Source organism: Colius striatus, chromosome 15 (assembly GCF_028858725.1).
Source record: "Colius striatus isolate bColStr4 chromosome 15, bColStr4.1.hap1, whole genome shotgun sequence".
NCBI lineage: Eukaryota > Metazoa > Chordata > Aves > Coliiformes > Coliidae > Colius > Colius striatus.
Genome location: NC_084773.1, coordinates 4,874,652 through 4,899,060, shown reverse-complemented (window position 1 = coordinate 4,899,060; position 24,409 = coordinate 4,874,652). Strand labels below are relative to the sequence as shown.

Genomic DNA, 24,409 nt, shown 5'->3' with positions numbered 1-24,409 from the left:
CAGAACCCTTCCACTACTTTGCCAATGTGGCTGATGAGGTATAAACAATTCATTGGGAAAGACAGTATGGGGAGTGACTGAAACATGGTGAAGGTAACATAATCTTGACCTGTACTTTCTTCCCTCAGCAATGAAAATTTCTACTTGAAATGTTTGCTTGTGAAGAAAGCTTTTCTAGCCCATCAGAACTATAGAAATGATGTTTTAGAGACATGATAATTCATCAAAGATTTTCTCCAGTCTCTGAGAAACTCAGGTCTTATCTGGGATATCAGCATCACTTAAGTGTGGGTTTATTATATTTGAAGTTGTTGAATCTGGAATAAGTAGGTTGCTAAAGTACACTGATTTAATGTTGATTGCCCTAGCTTTTTTTGTTGCATCCAGAGGCCAATACAACAACCAACCAACCAAATAAATCCCAAACCAAAGTCTATGAACCTGCCAAAACCTGGAAAGGGATTGTGAGGTGGAGGAGCTCACCCAGTCTGCTAAGTCAACGTGGAAAATGGGATGTTACTCAAAAAGGAATTGTTTGATTGGTAGGATTTACTCAAAATTAGTGAAAGGAAGGAAACCACAGTGTGGCTGGTGAGTGCCAGTGCTCTGGAAGATAAAAAAATGGTAATTAAAGCTCTTGTATCAAACATATGTATATGCATGGGTTTTCTGTGCCAATTGTATTTCAGCTCTCTTTCTAATGATAATCAATGAGTCTGTTCTTGAAAAGTGAATCTTGTTCAACAGATACAGTTTCATGTATGGTCAGTGAGTAAAAACCTAAATTAAAAATAGTAGATTTGGGAAACAGAATGTGAATGGAGGGTTTTTCAGGGATTTCTAGTAGGTTTAGGGCTTTGTAGTATTTTTATCAGTGACCTGGAAGAAAACGGGAAATTGGAGCTGATAAAATTTGTGGATTACATAAAGGTTGTGCTAAGTGGTGAAGCATGAAGAAAGCATGGCAGCTGTACAGTGTCCTCTGAACTGTTGGGTAAGTGGGTCTAATATGGCTAAATATGTTTTTACGGAGTCAGAGCCCAATGTTATTCATGCTGTGAGAAAGACTGGAGCCTGTAGGGCTAGAATAAAGAATTGTGCTTCCGGAAACCAGTGACCTTGGAAAGGATGGCAGGAGCAGAGAAGGTACCTAACACTATGTGTGTCCTCAGAGCAACACTGCAGACACGAGGGCTAATAAAATAAGCTGATTATTTTTTTAATACTAGTGTGCAGCCATAATAAAGGAAGTGCTGAAGAAAGACAGAGAGATGAAATCCATTGGGGAGCATTTTGACCAGGTTTAGTGTTAGTGGTTTTGAAGAGATGTTCAAAAACAATGAAGATGATGTAGTGCTTAATGTTACTCGGGTGATTAAATCACTCATTACAAAAAGTGCTCAATTGGTTTAGCTTATCATGAGGTATTTAAAAGTTTCTTAATTTTCTTTGGGTAAAATAGGCTGTGTACTAAAGGGCTCTTTAATTTAGTGGAAAAAGATGCGATAACAGCCAGTGCCTGGAAGTTTAAAAGATTATTTCAAATTAGGAAAAAGGCACAGATTGTTAACAATGAGTGTGATTAACCACCAAAGGCATTGGGAAGATGCTTGTAACTATAACAGGAAATTGGGATGTCTCAACCTCTTGAAGTCATTGAGCCAGGACGAAATATCATTGGAAAGATATGCATAAGGAGTATTTGCACATATACAGTGTACATGTGCTTGTGAATGTGCATGCCACCATACTGGCACATGCCAAGCATATCTGACCCAGTTCGTGTTGAAACTAGGTGTCTCTTCTTGTCCATACCTGGGTTGGTCAAATGACTGAAGGAGTTCCACACCCTCCCTGGGCAGCCTGGGCCAGGGCTCCCTCATCTCAACAGTCAAAAACTTTTGCTTATGTTTAAGTGGAACTTTTTGTGTTCCAGCTTTTGTCTGTTACCCCTCGTCCTGTCACTAGATACAACAGAAAAAAGTGATGCCCCAACCTCCTGACATCCACTTTTTAAGTACTTGTAAGCATTAATGAGATTCCCCCTCAGTCTCCTCTTCTGTAGACTAAACAGCCCCAGTTCCCGCAGCCTTTCCTCATAAGGGAGATGCTCCGGTCCCTTGATCATCTTGGTAGCCCTGCTCTGGCCTCTCTTCCACAGTTCCTTGTCCCTCTTGAGCTGGGGAGCCCAAAACTGGACACAGGACTCCAGATGAAGCCTCACCAGGGCAGAGGGGGAAGAGAACCTCTCCCAACCTGCTGCCCACACTCTTCTTATTGCATTGCAGAATACCATTGGCCTTCTTGGCCATGAGGACACATTGCTGACTGGTGTTGAGTTTGCTTTCAAAACCTGCCTGGACACGTTCCTGTGTGACCTGATCTAGATGGACCTGCTTTAGCAGGGGTATTGAATTAGATGATCTCTAGAGGTCCCTTCCAAGCCCTACCATTCCATGTTTCTATGACCTGGTTATGATAGTTGTTTGTTTATAGCACCCGTTTACATCTATTAAGTATGCATTCTCTGTCAAGGGAATGAATGTGCATGTATGAGCCACGTACTTAAATGAAATCAAATGTTTCTGACATCGATTTTTTTTTAAGCACTGTCATTTTTGATGATGGGGAAAGGAAGGGGCAGTAAGGGGCAGGACAGAGATGACTGTTTTTTTTTTCCATAAACAAACTTGAATGTCTGCCTCAGTCTCTTTCATCAAAAATCTGAAGATGTGCTCTTCAGAAGTCTACTCACCAGTAGTGAGCAGGAAACTTTCTATTATAAGTGTTAGGGGCTAAGTCATTACATTCCATAGAAGATTACTGTGTCATTGGGGGAAGAAATTGCCCATGTTCATGGTGGCAGAAGTAGCTCTGAGCATGAAAGCATAAGGATGCAGCATCCTGTGTTTGCCAGTATATCAGTGTGTTTCTTGACTGGAATGGTGTCTGTTGTCTCTTACCTGCCAAAGAGGTGAAAGATGTAGAACGGAAAAAAAAAGGCTCAGTCCTCTCCTTCCCCAACCAGTGTAGAGATGACTGATTGCCTGTGCATTCTCAATGGCCCATCAGGATAGTTGGCTGGGGATGTTTTCCTAAACCCTTCTGGGATGGTGATGGCAGCTAGTCCAGTTGTGACAGCAGCTTGCTTCTGGTAGGCACCTTTCCAGACACCTTGATCTTTTGCCCCATCACAGGACAAGTGCATGCCCAGTCATGTGTCGGAGGAAGGGCTGTGGGAGATGCAGCCTGCAGGAGCTGGATGCTTTGCGTGTGGCAGATTGCTGCTAGATGGCCTTTCCCTGGGTGTTCCCACGGCTTCGGTAGGAAACGGGTGCGTACATTATACAGCTCATGCAGAAAAGATGTTTCCAGCAAGCGGCAGACATAGTATGTATGTTCAGTAGCCTTGATTTTGGGGAAGGGCAGGTGCTATAGCAAATCTCTTCTTTACCACTAAAAGAGACTGTCCTGCTGGAAGAAGTCACCTCATTGGAGCATTTTCCAGCCAAGTGCTACCTTTCCCTTTCTGTTGCTTATGTTATTATTTCATCAAGGCAGATAAGGCCTTGTATTCTTTTCTTTGCACTCTTGGGCTATTCTGTGCAGGAAGACTTAGAGATAAAATCCTTCCATTGAGGGAAACTGTTTATATTTTAATCTTTTGATTTCCTTGCCTCTTGTAGAAGGTGTGTCACTCTCCTTACTGTTATCTTGTCTGACCCATTTTGCTGACAAAGAGAAGGCAGTGAAGAAGGAGACAGAAGTGGTTGTAAGTGAACAGCAGAAGTGGTTATAAGAGAACAGTGTCTTTACTTGCAGTCTTACAATGACTTAAAAAAAGTGATTTCCTGGCTTCTCTTTACAGTTGTTTCTGCTCTGTGTGCTTCTCTTCTTGCCTGTAGCTGTTGAAGGCAGTTGCATTGCTGAAGAGCTGGTTGAATCTTGCATCTGGCCTGGGGTCTCATGCCTCAATGTAGGCTTTGGAGAGTTAAGAAAATTCATCGTGTATCTTGAGATTTTTGGTGATTGGCAAGAGCAAGGTAGCAACAATGAGTTGTAATCATAGTCTAGACAACATTTTTGAGCTCTGTATGCCACTCTGGAGGGCTGTTAGCCTTCACAGCAGATGAGACTTGGGAGAACACAAAGCTTAAGCTTGAGGCTCCTTTCCCTTTTTTTTTTCTCTTGGAAGTAATCATTGTGGAACAGAATGGTTCTGAAAGGAATGTTCCTTCTTTTCCTAAATCTGTTGACTTCTTTTTCTAAATCTGTCCTCTAAATCAATTTAACAATACTTTTGAATATAACTTTTGTTAAAATGTAGTCATGTACTTTTATATAGAGTTCTCAAGCTTTTCAAGTCTTGCTGTTTTCACTACAACTGTTGTTATTAGTGTGGAAAAATGACATCACAAGAACTGGAGAAGAGTGAGAGATGAAAACAAAGCAGCTGCAATTTACCAAATGTTTTTGTCTGCTTTCCTTAAGGAAACTCCAAACTGGTGCAAAAACAAAACTTAGAATACAGATGCTCTTTCAGATTTCCAGAAAGAACAAATCTACCTTTTAAACTTCAACTTGTGTTTTTTTCAACTTGAAAAAACCCCTCACTTTTACCTTACAGAAAGTGAATTTGAATGTTGAAATTTCTGATGTCTTTTCCTTGAATATGATTGCAATCTTCCTTTCATTTTTTTTACTATCTTTAGGTTTCAGTTTAGCTCAGTTGTGTTTGTTATATGCTAGCCAAAAGAAACTGAAGCCTACCCTTTAATGGGCTTTGGCATTCTCAGAGACTCTAGTTTTTTTCTTCTTCATGGGTGGCTTTTTGATTTGTTTACTGTCTTAGGAGATAAAAAAGGACAGGGAAGAGGGAAAGTAAACTGATTTTGGCTATTCTCTGTGAAATCCCATCAGCTTCATGCTGTTCCCCTCCCACGAGTATTACCAGCTAACTCCACCTCTGTCATTATTTATGGCAGGAAAGATTGATGGGGAACAGAGTTAATTGGCCAGGAATCTGGATGAAATTTTGGGGCTAAGGGAAGAATTGTATAACCTGGGAGATAAGGATTACCTTTTTTTCTACTTCATTTTATCTTACTGAGCTGGAACAAATCCTACATCTTATGCTAGACAGGTGTCTTTTTTCATGGCTACTGAGACCTGTCTCTTCCCTTGTCACCTATATCTTCAGTTGTCTGTAACATTGCTTAGTATTAGGTTGTAAAATGTGGAAGGGGACCAAGAGTGGCAGCTTCTACAATGGCAACTTCATTCCTAGCAGAAGAACGGATGAGAAAAGACTTTTAGGCCTTCATGACAAAGGTAGTTATGCCTTCTTGAGTGGTTTTGGTGAAGTTCAAGTGTTGAGTGAAGCAAGCACAAAGCAAGATGGGAATATGCATGAGAATCTACCCATACTGGTATTTATTTATGGCCAGAACTGTACAGTGGCCATTGTGTAAGATGGGTTGGAAGGCCCTGCTCTTGTGAGAAGGTTAGTCCTCAAATGGAGAAAGCAGTGCATACCTGAAGCTGTGATTTTTGAGCAGGCAGCAAAGTATAGCACAGACAGGGAGCAAAGCAAGGGTTTCTGAGATCAAGAATGAAATAAAATATGGATTCCCTGCAGATCTTGGGGAAGGGTCTATGTTGTAGGACAGCCCAGAGATACCTACTTATCCCAGACATAAGAAGACACACTTAAGTCCTCTACCTTTCTTTGTTTTCATGGCAAATGATTTCCTTTTATTCAAGTACTAAAATTATCCCTTGTCAGGCATTGTGACCAAAGCAAATTCCTTTTCATGAGGTTAAAGAAATTCCCCATGTGTTCTTATGATGCAGATTGCATCACTTCCCTTTGGCACCACATAGTCGAGTTCCTTCCATGAGCCCTTCTTGAGTGCATTTAGGAGAGGGTCTGCCCTGGTCTGGAGAAATTTCTGTCAGTGCTAGTTACCAGTTTCTGTAGGTCAGGGCTGTTTATCTTCCTGCTTCCCAGAACACAGCCTTATCCTTTCTTTGCCATTTTAATGCTAGGACATGTAATTGCAAAGACCTGTTCACAGAGGCTATAATTAAATATGTTAAATGTTAAGGATTTATGTGAGGAGGGCTATCAGTATTTTTGCTTTGAGCTCTGGGCAGTTTATAATTGTTTGCTCTGGGGAGAGAGATGTGCACAGCAGGGTGTCTGCATGCTATAATTTATGATACTTCTACCCCTTGAGTAGCAACTGGATTGATATTTCAATTAAAAAACACAACAAAATAAACTTCAGAAATAGATACCCCTCCACCCAAACCACATAGTGCTGCTGTGGCTATTTAAAGAAAGAGACAATTGAGAGAATCAAGTATGAGAATGTTCATATGTCACCTTGGATACATGCACCATCCTTTGACTGGTGTTGGTAACAAAGGTAAGGGAGCTTTGTCACAAGGTCCCTCTCACTTTCTCAAATCAAATCCCAATGCTGTCTGTCCACTGTACTGGAGCAGCATTCTGGCTGCTAAGACCATGGCCCTGTGGACAGCAATGCCATTTCAGTCAAGTCATACCCAGGGCTACACATTTCTACATTTGACTGGCTGTTTAGGTTTTTTTTTCCCTTTGTGCCTGCACATCTGTTCATGCAACTTTGTAGTAAATTACATTTGGGAACTGAATTTTTCTTCCAGGTTGTTTTTCAGCTGAATCAGTTTGCTGTCCAGCCATGCAGATAGTTGTGCTGGCACAGTATGGGACTGGTATACTAACAGGAAAGAGCAGCTGCTGCAGAGAGTGGGTCTCAGGCCTGAGAACCTGCAGTCAGCAAGAGGGAAAATAGGTAATTTAACGAAGGCCAAATGTTTGTTACTCTTCTGGTATATCTGAAAGCTGTCAATGTCAAGGAATGTCAGTAGCTCTCTAATTGGTGGGATTAGCATCAGGTTTTGGTTGCCATCCTCTGTTTATCGTCCTACATAGTCTTTGTGTTTATTATTTGCATCACTTGCTGATGAAAGAAACAGCATTCATAGCATAATGTCACTATCCAGAGGTTTAGATTACTTTTGCAGCATTGCTACTTAACACCAGGCTGTGGCGTCTCCTTTCGAGAAGTAGTGCAAGAGTTGTATATTCCTTCCTTAAAAGAAGTGCCAGGCTTATGGAGTGCACTTCAGCAACCAAACACAAGCTTCTGGGCATAGGAAATAAGAAAAGTCAGATTGGTTTTGCAGGGGATGTTGGGGTGTGGGAGAGAGCAAGAACAAAGAGTATTTTCTTAAATCGAGAACTTGTTGTAGGAGTGGGATTTGTTGATTGAGTTTTAAGTTTCTTGTCTATAGGTGTCAATGAATTGAGGGAACAGGACTGTAAAATAAACCTCACAAAGTCAGTGCCTTTCAGCAGTGTGTGAAGTGTGCCACAAACTCTGAACAGGGTAAAGCAATTCCCTTGAAAACTAGATAGCAAGATGACTAGTGCGTAGAATAAAGTTGAGGTTGAAGAAGTTAGCTGCTTTGGGGATGGTATGTTTGGGGAAAAGCTGTTCTCTCAGAGGATTGGTTTTTTTCCCCCTCAGTCCTGGGATGTGATCCTGTTTCTCTGGAGGAGAATTTCCTGGGGAATCTGAGGGGTTTTTGCCAGGGGGAAGTGGGCTGGGGGGTGAAGCTCTTTTAACTCTGGACAATACATAGAGAGATTTACTCTAGCCAACATTCTAAAGTTTCTGTGCACTGTAACTTCACATCCTGTTCTCCAAGGCACTCGAGTAACTAAGGCCTTTATTATGTGATCTGAATTTGTTTATTCTATAATGACAATAGTTAACTACTTGAGAGAAATAAGACCCAGATAATGAGAACACTGAGGAAATGGGTGTTCTGCTTAGTCATGCAGACTCTGTAAGAAAGTGGTGCTTTTCCAGCTCTTCCTTAAAAAAAAATGTTTAGAGGTGCCTTTTTCTTCCTCCTGTACTTATCATAGCACTCTTGGAAAGCAAGAGAGATCTAATGTTTCAACAAATCAATACTTCTGGTCAGGGAAATGCTTATTTTAATAGAATGAGGTAACAGAGTTGTTAGCCTCTGCTGCTAGTGTGGAACTTTCTTGTGAATATATATATTCCCACGTTTATTGTGATGAGAAGGTGCATCCTCTAGAAAGTCTTTAACTTTTATCATTTGCCTCCTTCAGCCTAACAGAGACAAAACTATGAATGAAATTGAGTGAGATTTTACAGCATTGCTAGTAAATCTGCTCTGGAAATGCCATGTGACTAGTTTTCTCTGTTGAAGAATGCTATTGATTGTACCCAAGAACTCCCATCAGAAGAAGATTTATAGTTACCACTCAAATTTCTGTGTTCAACCCAAATCAATAATGATCAAGAATTCCTACCATTAGCCAAATGGGTAGTTTCTTTCAGTGAAATGACTTGGCAGCCTTGATTGAAGATGAATAATTTGATAATCTAACTAACAATTCAACAGGAGGGGAGAGAAAAGGGAGTTGGGACAAGAAATTATGTTCCTGTTATGTTTTGGGAGCTATCAGCAACTGAGTGTAGGGATGTTGACTGTGTACAACACATGATCCCCTTCGGTTGGAATGGTAACATGTCCACAGGATGCTGGGAGAACTGACTTGCCTCCAGTTCCTTCTGTGCTTGCTCACTGCATACGGCTGCCAGTCAAACAGCATTTGCAAATGCTAAATGAGCTTTGATAGAAAAAGTGGTCACTTGGGGAATGCAGTTGACTGAAACTTGCACTTAACTTTGATGGAAAAAGCACCTAAGAGGTTATATTTTTTTTGAAGATCACAGCTGAATGCTCTTTGTCATTCTGTTTCTGAATCATGGAAATATAACATTTGAATTCTGCATGGGTATGAATATCTGTACAGTATTGTCTGTTCAGTAAGAGCAAGTACTTCAGAAGACATTGCTAGCATTTATGAAAGTGAATTTATACATTTGGGAGGCAGTGACATTTTTGTTTCGAAAGAGTTGTGTGTAGTAGCCAGCATCTTTTGATGACTGTTGTGGTGCTTATTCACCATACAGTGTTTTTTAATACTTTGTTAATATGTCCCTTTGTGATTGCACCTTCCTGTCTAAGGATGGGATATGCTTCTACCCATTCCTAATGCTAGTTAAAGTGCCATTTAACATACCTTGGGACTGGACAATTGGGTGTGTTTACCAAAAGGGTATGGTGACCCATGGGGTGTATTATCTTTCTGCATATTCCCTTAGCTAAACTTGCATTGTGCTGCTTTTAAAGCTCTTTTGAAAGTAATCTCAAGCATGTACAGTTGTATACTCCTGGTTTTAGAACCTGAAAATATAATATGTGTATCATGAGGCTCATAGCTCAGTTTATTTTGTGAAATAATACTATTATCTCTACCTGGGGTGCATTTTGTATGTGAATGCAAACAATCTCCAGAACAGTGTGTTGGGGTTTTTGCACTGTGTGATGAGAGGCAGTAAGCTGCATTCTTTTCCCTTGCAGGCCTGTCCAAACCATTGGGAGGTTTTGAGCCAGCGAAACACAACCAAAGTGGTGCTTCCATTACTAAGGACAAAACCACAGGAGCCTGTTTCATCCAGTTGCTTTCCATGTGAGCTGCCTATAGTGTCAATCTTAAGTGTTATCCAAACAAATGTGTTTGTGCAGGATAGATAAGGATCTGCCAGAGTGTTTTATTTTGACCTGTTTAGTGGGAAAGGCAAAGATGAACAGATTTTGGTGGCTTTGTTCTCAAAACCAGCAGAAAAAATGACTTTCATAAGTGGCACTTAGAACATAAGGTTTTCCAGCACTCTGCAAGTAGAACGTTCTGTTGGAGGGAATGACTGAAAGAAACCCATGTTTCTGACAGTTTTTAATCGTTTAATGGATTTTTAATCTACACTGGAATCCGATAAAAATTAGTTTAATGTCTGATTGTTTGACAGACTGGAGCAACTTGGGTCTAACACATGCTAATTGTCATCTTCATGTCATTTGAATTCAAAACTGTTTATTTCCATTTCCTCCTACTTTTTTCTCTTTTCCTTTTTTTTTTTTGTTTGTGCTCATTTCTTTGCTAAACTGTAGGTGGCATAAGTAATGCTTTCTCATTGCTAGTGTGATTATCATTGCTGGGGGTGGAGTAGGGAATGAAAAGGAACAAAACCATGTTGAATTTTTCCTTTTTAAAAAATTTTATCAACCACAACCTCAAGTTTTAAGTCCAGTTCTGAAAAATAAGAAAGATGAGGCATCAAAAAGAAACTCCCAGGCCTCTGTATATCTCTATAGTGAAATGCAGACATATAACCAAAGGAAGAGTTGTGTTTACTTTGTGACCTGTTCATGACAGTGTCCCATGTGACTAGTGTCTGTCTCATAGGGGATGGTGGGTTGCCCTGACCTGTGGGTTGCCTTAGACCTCAGTCTAAGAAACACAATCTAAAAGAAGTGAATCATTGCCCTGTAATGAAATGTGCTTCTCTGGGACACAAAGAAAGAAGAGTGTGTGGATGGGATGATAATGAGAAAATCGGGTAGATCAGACAGACCTTCCAGCATTGGGAAAACATGCAGTTTTCCTCACTCTGAAAGATGAAAACATTGTTTGTGAGCCATCTCTGTTTCTGTGGGATACTCTTCAAGGAGGTAAGCCATAATGTTAGCATATCTCAATGACCAAAGCCATAGCTTGTCTTCACAGAGTGACAGTGATTGATCTTTGCTTGAGCAGAGATTAGCTCTTGCCATCTCACTCTTCTCTGTTCCTCTGCTCCTGTTTATGTAAATGATTCTTGATTTATTACATAACTTCTTCCCTGGCACCTATGTATAACAAGAGCTTAACTCCTAGAGAGAGCTTTCAGTTATCTGGATCTTCCTTGCTTGTGGGAACTGGCTCACATCTTGACATAATTTGGATACCCACAAAGAGAAGTCTTGGCATACCTCTCTGAGGAGAAAGCTTTTCAAATCTGTCTTTAGGAATTTGAGAATGGCTATCATTAATGCTGGGCAGGCTAACTTGCCTCAAATTAATCTGCTGTATAAAAGGTATTTAATATAATTTGGAATCCTGACACACTATGCCCTGCTATTGAGTCTTCCTCATCATTTGAAGTCTTCTCTCAGGATTTTATTCTTCTGATAAGTCCTGATTGTTAAACCCTAGCACCCTGGTCAAAACCTGTAACAGCACATTTGTAAGGGGTGCATTTCTGTTGAAATGATGTTTGCTTTGAAAGCAGAAACAGTGATTAGGGAAGGAAAGTTCCCTTTTTTCAAAGTTTTCTTTCCCAGGGAGTGCAAGTGTCATTTACACAGAAGTTGCCACTTACAACACAAATGGAGATTCTGTGAAGTGAGAGACTAAGTTTTTGTTCATTCATGGTGGTTTTAGCCCATATGAATATCAGTAATTACTGCAAGCAAAACTCATGATGTACTTCTAACCTGAGATAGCCTGAACTTTTATGTAGTACAAAACAAACTACTCTTCTACATGGAGTGGTTCACTGGTGAGGACATTTCAGGGAAAGAGTTGATTAATAGGAAGCCAGTTTCTACTTTAATATGATTAAATAAAATTGCTTTTAAAAGGCAAATTTGTTCTTTGTTTAGGCAAATAATGACATATGTACATGTAAGCAAACACAAAAATGGCTCTGTCCAGAAGTAAGGAGCTTGTCAGTGCCTTACAAAGTCTGTGTGGAAGTGAGCTCTGACACCTTACCAGGAGTATTCGTTATTTTTGCTTTAAAGCTTACAAGACATTGACTCTCCGGGCAGTAGGATGTACCTGCATCACTCCTGAAATGCAGGAGAGGAAGGGCCCCGAGGCAGGAGGCTTGGTGTGAGCTGCTGCCACCAGCCCAGGTTGTGTAATGATCTGCAGTTTCTGCCATTGACTGCTCTTTTTGTTCAGGATCTCAGTGGGAGCCAGGCCTTATGTAATGTTCATTGTCACATTCTCCATTCCAGCACTGTCATGTCAGCAGAGGGGAAGGATTAGAGATATTCAAATGAGACATAGATGAGGTGCTGAGGGATATGGTTTAGTTTAGTGATCAGCCTGGCTGTGTGAGGTTAGTGGTTGGACTTAATGATCTTAAAGGTCTTTTCCAACCTCAGTGGTTCTGTGATTAGCTCTCCCTTTTCTTTCTTTATGGATTGGTTTTAGAGTTTTTTCTTTGCTTTCTCCCACCCCTTCTTGCAGCAGCTTTTGTTGGTTTTGTTGTCAGGGAACAACCAGTTTCAGGCTGTTTTTAGCATTGTGGTGCCTTTTAGGAAAGAGGTTGTTAACCTACTGAGAATAAAAGAGCAGGTCCTGCAACTCTACTAAAACTGCTATCTGGATCTGTTTTTTAAAGCACTCTTTTGTTTGGTTGGTTGGGTTTTTTTTTCTTCTCAGTTCCTGCTCCCCACAAATCACAGTGGACTGGGTAATGCTTGCATCAAATCTGGGCAAGGACTGGATATGTTGTGCCTATGTGTATGTAGAGTAGATAAGCACACGCGCCTTCCTCAAAGGGATGGTCCAGGACAAGTATATGCTGTCCAATTCGTGATTTTACAGGCTGTTTCTTTTCCCTTTCTCCCTTTAGTAAACTCATCACTTAGAGAGGGCACCGATTCCAAGAGGAAATGAAGGACGAGAATTGTTTTCTTCCTTTCCAGCTAGCAGTGTGTGGCCACCAGTTATCCATGAGTCACGGCTGAATTGCTCGAGTCTTAACAGTCTCAGATGGCAAAGGAAGAAGGGATTGAAGTCATGACATAATCAATTAAGGGTGGCTTTAAATGCAATTTGTGGGAGTTGTTGCTGGGGGAAAGAAGTTCCTGTTGATTTTTCAGTAAAGTTTGTTTTGTTAAAACCATGAAGGGATCTGCTAGACTAGGATTGGTCAGTAACACTGGTGGCTTTTTTTGAGAAAATATTTATTCATTTAAATGATTCCTGCCCCTCTCCCCCCTATTTTTTGCATTAGGATGTAAAATAGAAATGTTAATGTGTTGCATAACAGAAATTAGAGAAGTTCTATGTTTGTTAGGATCAAACTGTTAAAACCCACTGATGTGAGGTTTATTTCTCATTAGATTTTTAAACTGAACAGAAAAGCATCCTTATTTTGCAATATCATTGTAAGTTATTTCTCCTGAGCAGAAACTGAAGACTATTATGCAGCACTGATTTTGAAATACCTGGTGTTAATAAACTGTGTGCAAGTGGTTGTGTGATTTGCCAGCATGCTTGATCCTATTTATATGGCCAGGCACCACAATGACCACTGTGAAGTCTTGGTTATAAAACAAGCTATAAAGGGTAATATTGATGAGTCCCAGACATTGGGCTTGACTGGAGGTTGAGGAGCTGCTGGAATCCTCTTTACTATCCAGCACCATAGAAGCATTAGTGTTAACTCTGCCTTTTCTGAAAGGATTTGTATGGGATACTCCAGAATGAGCGTGTCTTGTGATTACATCACTTGTATCATAGCAGGCGGTATCTGTAAAGCCACTTCAACTTCTGTGCCTTCCTGGAGGTACAGGGGAATCCTGCTTCTCCTTCCTTAGGACTCCAATCTGCCCTGCATCCTTTCTCTTCATTTGTCTGTATTTGTAATAGTTAATTAAACAAGAATTTCGTATTTATGATACTGATGAGTCCTCTTACGAAACTGATGATGTTGTGCAGAAGGGGTCAGTGCCCAGATCCCATGACGTTTGCTGTTTCACTTCATCATTTGGCTCATGGCATGCATGATCCTGAAGGGAAAATATTCACTTTCACATTTCTCTCTCGGCTTCACACATAAGAAGATGTAGTGACTTTGAAGCTTTGCAAAGTGGAAGAAGCAGCCAAGGACAACAGCGATATGTCCAAATTTGCAAGCCCTTTAAGTTTCTCCCTCCAGAACTAGGTCTTCTTTCTGTGCACGCTGAGGAGGAGGCAGTCATCACCACATGGCATTTACTTACTATCTGAAATGTTCTACCTTAAAAAAGCAAAGCCCCAAAACTATTTTTATCTTTGTTGAAAGACAGGACATAATACATGAGAGAGACTGTCTTGGATGTTAATTTGATGTGCAGTTGATTGCAGGGTTTCACTTCCTGGGTAGGATAAACATGACAGCTCTGTTCTCCTCACTGAGTAAGAGGAATTTTTTAAAGTGTTTTCACCTAATCCCCCATCCCAACCTCACCATGTGCTGAGCTGGGTTCTGTACAGTATGGACTTCTAGCTTTCCATTGTAAAGTGTGATGCAGCAGGTTTGCTTTGTCTGTCCTTGTGCTGGTAACCCTCCTTAAGGCATGCTGCTGGGGGTGCAGCTTCCTTTTGTGCAGCAGGGCAGGAGGCTGAAGGGCTGGTCTCATGTGGGACTGCTGGAAAGTCCAGACAGATGGTACCTTCGGTTAGTTGAAGGTGATCTGTTTATCTCTCACAAAGTGCCTTCCTACAGCAACCGAGCACGGTGTGCTTCTGTGTGCAGAGGCAAGAGATGGGGCAAGTTGGAATAACTCAGCCATAAAACAGTAGCGACAGCTACAATCTGGCCCTGTTGTGTAATTCCCCTTGGTGGAAGGCTCCGAACTGGGTCAGATCGGTGTGAGAAAGGAGGGCAGTGTCGCGGCTGTGTAATGCCTACCTGCCTGTGTGCCGGGTCCCTGCTGCGTGCTCCGTCCCACTGCCGCCGGGCAGGGCGTGCGGGAGCCCAAGAGGAGAGTGGGCGGGAGGCAGGGAGGGAGACAGACAGCAGCGTGACAAAAGGCACAGAGGAGTTAACCATCTTTGTCTCACCCAGCCTCTGCGAGATTAATTATGTCTATTCGAAAGCTTCTGTTTAACTCTCCCGCTGAACGGCTGTCGGGAGATAGCTTGTAAAGAACGTATAGTTACTGCTAAACAAAAATATAGCTTCGATTACAGCCCTTTTGTACTCCGGCCTGAGGAGATAGCTGCTTTCCACTGGGTTTGTTTATAGAAATACAAAGACCCATATCCTTTCCTTTAAACAGTGTTCAGAAAGTATTTCCTGGTTTGTTTTGTTTTTTTAAGTGTTTGTGACAAATGATGAAACATGACAATCAGAAGGATACTGATGGGAGAAACTGTGTCATGTGTCATTCTTTGACCTGAAGCATTTAGTGGCATTACAGCACTTCTGCTTTTCCTGTTTGTAGATGAGAATTCATTCCTTACATTTTAGTAGTGGGTTTTGTTTGCTTGCTTGGTTTTGTTTTCTGGATTTTGGATGGGATTTTGGTTGGTACTTAGTTTGCTGGGATAATAAAACACATAATTTTTTAAATATACCTCTGTTGATATGGTTTCCAGCAGGTAACATGCCAGGTGCTTTATGGCACAGTATAGACAATATGGAATAAATAAGTCTCCTTGAAATCCCAGGTGACCAGCAGAGACTAACACTAATGACCTCCTGAAATGTAAGGAAACACATGCAGTTCTACAGTTACAGATTTGAGTACAACCTGTGAAGAGTGAAGGATGTTTGTTTTCCATAGGGCTGAACTATCAGCTGGTAGGGAACATTGCTGCTATTTAAAAGTACAAATAAGCCACTGTTTTGAAATAGATATAGACTTTAGCACATCAGTTGTCAGGAAAAACTATTTTGTGTCTACAGTCCTTGACTGAAGTCACTAGTTGGCAGAAAGTTACCAGTCCCGGACCTTGCAGTGCTATGAAGTCACCATATTGCAGCAGGCTGATAGCAATGGGGCTCGTTACCTGCCTAACAGCAGGCCACAGAAGTTGAATGAATCTCTTTGGCTTGTGTAAACTGGCACAGTTCCACTTGAGCTAATTTAGATTTTGGCCTTTTCTACCATCTGCTTGACTAAGCCAACTTATTTTGTGTGACACATGTACTAGCATAGGGACTTCAGTTGTCTCTGCCTGGTGGTAAAGTGCTCCTGGGGCCTAGAGGTGAAAGGCTTTCTATTCCAATACCAATCTCCACAAAGCCTCTTCTCCTCTTGTGTTTATTTTCTTTCAGACACTCTTCAATGTTATTGAAGAGCTGAGAGAGGCAAAGCAGGAACTGATGACTTCAGCTGGAATAATTCAGCATACTCGACAGTTAGATTTTCAGCTCTGCTACAGGAGTGTTGAGTTGTGTCTTTAACCTTCAGGTTTCGAAGCACATCTAGTTACTGCTGAAGCAGAGCTAAAAGTGATTTTTTTTTCCTTTCTTGAAGTGTTTGTGGATATGTGTGGTGCCTTATTTACATAGGAGTTTGGGTTGTTTAGGGGTTTTTTATTGTTTTGTTCTTAAGTGTCTGATTAATTCTCAAACGTTTTCTAGTTTACACTGGAAATGTGATGTAAGTGGGGACAGTGGAAAATGAGTGATGAGGAAACATTTCCCTTGTCCTTCTTTAAAGCTTTCTGGGGAATGTGTGGGTAGCAATTCTTCTGAGGCTTGATTTTTGAATACATCCTTTGCTTTATGGTCCTTCAGATAAAAGATACCTTCTTTATTTTCCTTCCTTGGTTGTATTTCTTTCTTTTCATCCATCTTGATGATCATTCTTTGTGTATGGAAGAGGGGCACTCAGGAGTACTCATCACTGTCCAGAAGTGACAGTGCATGATCTGAACGGATAAACTTGTGACTTTGTGATTGCCCTGGCCTTCTCTTTAGGTTTTATTGTTTTGTGCCATGATTTCTGCTGTGATGCACTGAAGTAGCGTAACAGAGGAGTTACACCCAGCCAGCTTCAATTCTTGTGCTTTAGAGAAAGGAAATGCAAATACTCTCCGATCTGTCCTTCCTTTCTGTTTACTTTTCTTCTTCCCCTGCTTTACAAAGGGATGTACAACCTTTAAAAACTGGATCTTTGCTCTCTTCTCTGTACCATTATTAAGGTAGTGCTGTCTTTGTTCTGTTGGTTGGAACAGAGACTTCAGACAGGCTGTGATGAGTAGCTGGGTGACCTTCACAGCAGGTACAGCTAAGTCAGGGAGGTGGTTTCTATCTGGGACCCACGATCTGCATACTGGGATGATGCTCAGGATAACAGATGTCCCTCTGAGATTCTGAGACTGATCCTTTTTTCTACACTTCATGTTCACTTCAGTGTTATTTATTGTTGCATCTTTTTGTATTCAGACGTTGATAGTAGGAATCTTTTTGTGTGTACGTGCCAAGGATACCAAGAAAGTGGAGAGGTTTGTGAGTGATTAGTTAATATATTGGTTCTGATATTGATTCTACAATACTGGACCTGTGTCATTATGATACATTGCTTATGGCATCCATTTTCTGCACAGTATTTTGTGCACAGTCTGATAAAACTGTAATTTAGAAGACCAATGGCAGATTTGTGGGTTTAGATGCAGTAATCCTGTTATGATTTCGAGCCTTGAGGCTCAAAGGTTGGGATTTACTGGGCTCATTATGTACCTCTTCTCTGTTCCTGCAGGACTGCCTCACGGTAGAACATGAGCAGGTAATGCACAAGGAGCACCACTGGGAATCATGTCAGACGAGTCAATCTCAGGGAGTGATCCGGACCTGGACCCGGACTTGGAGCAGGAGGATATGGAAGAGGAGGAGGAGGAAGATGAGGAGGAGGCGATGGAGGAGGACAATGATGGGGATGACGAGGAGGACTTACTTGATGAGAGTGGTAAGCAAATGAGGTTATGAAAATCTGCATACATGTGTTTACACAAAACTGGAATCACTAATTTTAGTGAGTGACGCCATGGTAGACAGCGTAAGGGTTAGGATTTGTCCAGCATTGGTAGGGAGAAGTGTTTATGTGGGTGTTTAGTTTAGATAGAGTTTTAATGTAGGTTAAATTTGGACTCCTGGCCACAAAAACTTTCCATCATGTAAACAAGCCCCAAGCATATATTTGGAGAACAGAATTTTTGAAATAGCTACAGATTCTGGGGAAGCAATTATATAAAGAAGTAAATGAATCAATTTACAGTTACTTGTACTAGTAAAAGGATTTGGTGAAATGAAATACATTTACATCACTGTCTTATTCATAGCTAAACAATTTAGTGGATGCTATGGACAGTCATTACCTGCTTACAATAATTATCTTTAACAACTGGAAAATATCCTTTTCCAACAGCACACAGGTTGATTTATTTTTGTTTGGTTGGTTTACAATATGAAAAGTGGCAGTGCTGACTAAGCTGTCACCTTCTATTCCCACCTAGTTATAACTACCATACTCTCCTCTTTGTATAGGACCAATATAGCTGTTTGTCGACCTGTGCTGTGCAGGTTGCATTTAAGCAAGATTAAGTTACTGTTCTGATTCATGGCATGATCCTAGAAATATTGGTCCAGCAATTGGTCCAGCAGAAGGGCTGATGTGGTAGAGCACATAGACAGGAGTGCCTGGATCAGATGGAATTCCTCATGCTGTGTTTGGCACCAGGCTCCTCGTATCATAATACTACAACCTAAGCCTAAGGGGATACTGTGTTTGCTTCCTTTTAAATTCTGAGGTTTAAAAATTTCAAAGGGTGTGCAAATTTTTTAATTTTACCTACTTCAACTTACTAATAGTAGTGTTCCTTTTCTTAATGTAGAATGTGTTAGACAGATATCCTCTCTTCTTCCAGTTACCAAAGTATTTTTGGGTTTAAAGTACATTGTTGTCCTCAAGTATTGTTTGTTAATGTTCTTTCAGCCAAGTGCTACTTGAAGATGGTATTTGGATTTAAAATGTTTATGAAATGTTTACACAAATTAATTCTATTCCTCTGTTTTTATTCATGTGATGGCATTTTCTTATGAGAAAGCAGTAATGGAAGTGTTAGTTCAGGTAAGAAACAGGGGAATTCCCAGGAAACAGAGTTATGGGGCCACAAGTTATTCTGGCTCAAAGAGACTTGTGGGTGAACTTGTCACTGTGTTCATGGGAACTTGCACCCAGCAGAGCAGTAGCAAGTGTGATGTTGTTGACAAACTTTCATTAACAGAGAGAAGTGCCTGTCTGTATGTCATGCCTGAGTGGGTCATTCCCCGTGGTTATTTTATTGAAGACCTGTGTAGTTTATCATCTACAGCTATGTCATTGTGGCTGGATACTCAGAATTGTCAGGATTATGCTTTCCAAAGTAAACAAAATTAATGTAGGCACATCAGAACATTGTGAACCATTAATGACAGCTGTTTATTTTCATCTTAAAATACTGGAAACTTTTGTGCTTTGTGTTTCTTTAGTGACTAATTAAAGGTAGTTTTAGACAAATGTAGGAAATACTGAGAAGAGTAAAAAGACGATTCATGTTAAACTACCATTAAATGTTCTTAGAGTTGTTCAATAGGTATGGAAAAACTCTCTCTTACACAGTCTGAGCAAGGCTAGATTGATAAACCTCGGAGGTTTCAGATTGTTTCAGCTTTAATCCTCCCTGCTAGAATGTCAGGACGAGTTCTCTGTGCTTAGCTGTATAATTATTGTTTTCTGTGGAGGTGTCCCCTCAGCTTTCCCTGATGTCTCATCACAGCTACATTCTGCTTCAGAAATGTCATTTGACATCTATCTTACTTTAGATCTAATAGAAAACTTGTCTTGTGTTATTTGGCCTATGAAGTACAGCTGACTTCAGAATGAAGAGGATCATTTTGTTTTACCCATGTGATGTTTATGTCTCTTTGTAGATAACTCTCATTCATGAAAATCATCTTGGGAACAGGCAGTTACTTTGATTCACAAGAAGGAAGTGCTGCAGTGTTTATACTGCATTTTTAAAAGCTTAATTTTAATAATTTCTTTTAAAACTTTGTTCTCCCTGTCCCAGCCGTGCTGTTCTCCTCCCCTCCTGGTATTGAGGTTCCATTAGGGATACTGGAGGGAGATCCTTCCTTTGTGGATGGGCTCTTGCATCTTTCAAGCTCTACAAGACTTAAAAGATTGTTAATCTTCTTGCTTATTTCTTTGGAAGACTGCATGTGTTTTCCCCAAACTGAAATGGTTTGTTTTAAATAATGGTGATGATAACAATTACAAAACTAACTTTTGCTGGCTTGCAAAAGAGCGGAAAACATAGGTTTTCCATGTTTTGATGTTGACTCAGACACTTAAAAACCTTCCATGGTTAATGTAATGTTATCCACATCTGTTGATGGTGGATAGTATTAGTCTCGGACTTAGCAGAAGCTTATAATAACCATGTAGCTAGATTGCATCCTTTATACATTTCTTCAGTGCTGGTCAATAAACCTTAGCATCGTGTGTTTTTTTTTTTCTGGAGTACCTCTTGCAGGACACTTCCAACTCCTTCCCAGTGGCTGCCAGACTGCACACCTATCCTAGCAGCACGCTTCAGCCCTAGCTGAAGGCTGCCACTGCTTTTCCAGCCTTGTCATCACTGCCCACTGCATCTGTTTTTTCATTACTTGTGGGTAACAGCACTTGTTTTATCATTTTTGATTTTGTGATATCAGTACATGACTGCTAAGAACATGTTTTGTTAACTCCCTAAATCCTTTTTAGTAGATATGTGATGTACTCATGACTGTAGAGATAAAGGGCTGTTTCAAGTCCTGCACTTTTTCTCTGATCCTGGTAGTTGCCCAGGGCTGTGTTAAACTCCACAGGAATGAAACCTAATTTGAGCAAAGAGGAAACAAACCTCCAATATGGATTTTACAGATTATTTCAAATGCAGAGACTGTTCATACCTTAGAGCACTCTCGAGGAAAGCTCTCGAGTGTTTGAACGAGTCCCACGTAGTGCTCCTGCTCTTCTGCTTTCTGAATGTCTTTGGATTATTCTGATTGAAGTCTCTGGAATTCATTCTCTCATACACATTGGTGTAATTCTGCTATTAATAGTGATGGCAAGTTGCTTGTTTTCTTACCTCTGAGTATATAGATTAAACACTTTTAAAAAGTGTAGTTCAGGATTAAAGTGAAAAGAGCTAGTTGTTTCAGAGTACAGGCAGACACTTCTTAAAGGCTACTAGTTGTACCTCACCCTCTGTAATGGAAATACAGCAGACATGGATTGGAGTTACTACTTCTGGGGTATAGCAGGGGACAGTTCTCCAGTGCTATGGTAGGGCCACAGTTCTTAACGTACAGATATACCAGGCAACACCAAATAAGAGTGTATTAGATGCTACCATTGCAATATGACAGTCTTCACACCATTGGCCTTGTCTTCTGCCCTGTGTTGTCCACTTTGCCTGTTTTCTCCTTTCCTATCCCCTCTTTCTTTCCGCAGGGCTGGGCATGTGGTAGCTTCATGACATAGACCAAGAGAAGGTGGAGGCAGTCTGTACTCCCTCTTCTCACCTCAGGTCATACTGTTCCCCTCCTCTCTGAAAAAATGCTGGAGCGATACAAAACTGCTTTGTGTGGGGTTTCTATGAACATGTGGACCCTTAAGGTGAAGTGAATGAGGAGCACAGTTGTGTTGGTGATACAGAATTGCAAGTCCCAGGAGAGAGGACACACAGGTAGCTGTGCTCTTTTGCACTGCACTTTCTTAGAAGGGTGAAGGCACCAGGGCCAAGTCTCAGAAGCTCTGAAAAATTGGCATGGGAGGAAAGAGACCCTTTTCCTCATCTTAGCCTCTTAAAACTGTGCTCATCTCTGCCTATGACATTTGATAATATAATAGATTCAGAGTTACCTCTTGTTTTTAGAGCACAATACAGAATGTATTTCAAATGGTTGATTTTTGTTTAACTGGAGTGTGCCACTCTATGCTCAATTTTGAGTTTCCTAAGGAGTACTTGACTCCAGGTGACAGCCACTGTGGATTCGCATTAGGAAAGTTCTTTGCTTTCCTTGAACTCTTGCTAGAGGAAAGCCTGTTTATTTAAAAAGGTACTACTAGTTTAGCTTTGTGTGCAATTTTCACTTGGTGGTTGGGGAAAAAAATGTTGGCATGAAATTATAGCAAAAATGGATTTTGTTTCATGTGATGTTCCTTTGTGGCTCTTTGTGTCTCATCATTACAGTTCGTGCAGCAAGGGGTGCAATTACATTGAAAGTGAAATGGATTTGTAGCTGCTTGGATAATTTCTTTGTCTAACCTGATGGGAAAAATCAGTAGTTACCACCATACTTGCTAAAAAGTTCATTAGCACCTGGAGTTATTAAAGCTGAAATTATTTTGGAAATCTGTTTCTAAGGTCATGTGCAAGTGGGGTTATTGTTTCTTTGAATGATACATTAATGCATCCTTGAGGTGCAAGGAGCTGCTGCTCCTTCTGGGAGATGCTGTTATTCATGTGCTTCCCACCCCAAAGTCATCCCATCTTTTCTTCTCCCCAACAAAGTACTGGAACAAAACAAAACTGTGGGGGCTGTGTGGGAGTCCCAAGCTGGATGTGTGGGGTTGGGAATAGCGCAAAGGACTGTCTTTACAGGGGAAGAGAGGAAAGCCTTTGTTATAAGTCTGTTCATTTAGCAGGCTCTTCCTGCTCATATATGTGAGTTTTTGCTTTTCAGCTGAAGTTATTCTTATAAATTAGATCATGTTTTACTCACCTGTATGAAACTGAGGTGGAGGAAGAGTGTGGAGACTCCTGAATAATACCCTGTTAAATGATATGCTATTTGATATAATTTTATATCCAGATTTAGAAAGACTCACACTGTTGGAGGAAAAAAAAAGGGGGATAAAAAGGAGAACTGCTGTTAGAAAGTAATTTACCTGCACTTTTTACTTGATTTAAATGATCCTGCTTGTATTGGTAAATCTTAGCAAGCTAAATCTTTTTTTCCTTCTGCTTTTGACCAGACTGCACATTGTTTTCTGTTAGGAAACAATGGTGTTAAGTTTTCCTCCCTATCTGCTAGAAAATGAAATTTATTTCTTAAGGATGTATTTGCTCCCCATCTTCTTACTTCTTTATTCTCTCAATTGCTTTTAGAAAGCAGCTTTTCGCAGCCACGTCTTCAGCTGGTACTGAGTCAGGTGGGTATCCCAAGGTCGAGGCAGCCTCAGAGACTATAATTACACTTTAGTGAGGTGCTTCCATCTCCTGCAGCACACAAGCACAGTGAGCTTGGTTGCTTCTTGCTTTCTGCCTTAGACTGGTGTGACATGTGCTTTGATCACATGTCATTTTTTAGCTGGAGACTGGTAGCAAGGGGAAAGGAAAGGCACAGGCCTGTCAGAGTAAGCTTGGAGTGCAGAGGAGGTTCTTTTTGTTGATTGAAAATGGATAAGTTGGAGAAAGATGTGGAAAGAAGCAGAAGTCAAGACTTCTCTAAATCTAGAAAAGCACAGAAGACTATCATGAGTGTTCCTTTAACCTCTGTTGTATTCTGTGTGTGCATGTGTCAGAGTGGTGTCTGCCAGTAAGTATAAGTCCTGTAATTTAATCTGTAAGTTACTGTTTGCAGAGCACAGGGAGGATTTCTTGGAGAGAAGAGTGGCAATTGACATTTTTTCCATTTTTAAACTTCTTGATGGACTTTCCTATCTTGATTCTTTATTTTGGATTCTTGTGTCTGGCTGCAGCTCCCTCTAGAGTTCACCTGTATTATTTCTAAAAAAGCTGGGAGGGCATAGCCTGGGGGAAGCAAACCTCTTCTGTTTATTGCCTCTGCAATGGCCCTGGTCATGCCCTGGTCTTTCTAAGCCTGGGCAGCCAAACCAGAACTTGCATTTATCACTGTGTATTTTACTATTCTTAAACAACCAGGTAGATTTTAATTCTTGTGAGTCCTTTTCATAGATTGTCTCCCAAACCAATAACTGCTTGCAAAGCAAGTAATAGCTACATGTGAAAGAATTTAATTGTTAATTAATGTCCTGTGTATTGGCATGTGTTTAAACTTCATCAGATTGTTAGGGGAAACTGCATTACCTTTGAAAAAGGATCGTTACAGATCAGAGTGTTTAAATATGCTTTATCATACAGGTGCAGACTGTGGGGCTCAGCCTCCTGTCAGCTGGTTGTGGATAACTCAGCAAATGTGCATCTAACTGCAGATATTGGATGCACTTCTCAGGTGACTTGCTCAAACTAAGAAGCTGAGGTGGTGTTTTCTCAGTTCTTGAAAGGGATAAGAGCATCTCTGAAGTTGCTTTGTGTCTGTCAAGCATCTGCCCTCCACCTCCACAAATCTTACAGTTGAGACTTGTGTTCATTTCCTAAGACTCAGAAAGTCAGGAGTTGTCTGTCTTCTATGTTTCTACAATCCACATGAATAAAATACAAAAGATATAGTTAGTATAAAAGGTGAAAAGAACCTGGCTGCTAGTATTTGCAGTTTTAGCAATCCTGGGTACTGAGTAATGCAGAAAGGTTACATTGAAATTGCAAGGAAGATTTGTCTGTCATTTAGGCAAAAAGCCTCACTGATTCCTCTGGGAACTTTACTTTGTTACAGAAGGCTGCATATTTTGTCCATTGTTTTTATTCTGGCAGTTT

At 40.7% G+C, this 24,409-nt stretch overlaps 1 protein-coding gene across 5 annotated transcripts in view; it reads left to right on the top strand.

Annotated features, from left to right (window-relative positions):
• The window catches only part of RAD54L2 (RAD54 like 2), a 70,626-nt gene that overhangs the window by 5,456 nt on the left and 40,761 nt on the right, over positions 1-24,409 (top strand). For 2 of the 5 annotated variants that reach the window (XM_062008706.1, XM_062008701.1), the window contains exons 2-3: positions 9,514-9,622; positions 17,464-17,670. In XM_062008706.1, coding sequence (XP_061864690.1) covers positions 17,520-17,670 — 151 coding nt within the window. In that variant the 5' untranslated portion in view covers positions 9,514-9,622; positions 17,464-17,519. Of the gene's footprint in view, positions 1-3,265; positions 3,335-9,513; positions 9,623-17,463; positions 17,671-24,409 lie in introns of those variants that run through there. The other 3 variants (XM_062008702.1, XM_062008704.1, XM_062008703.1) reach the window with 3 other exon arrangements.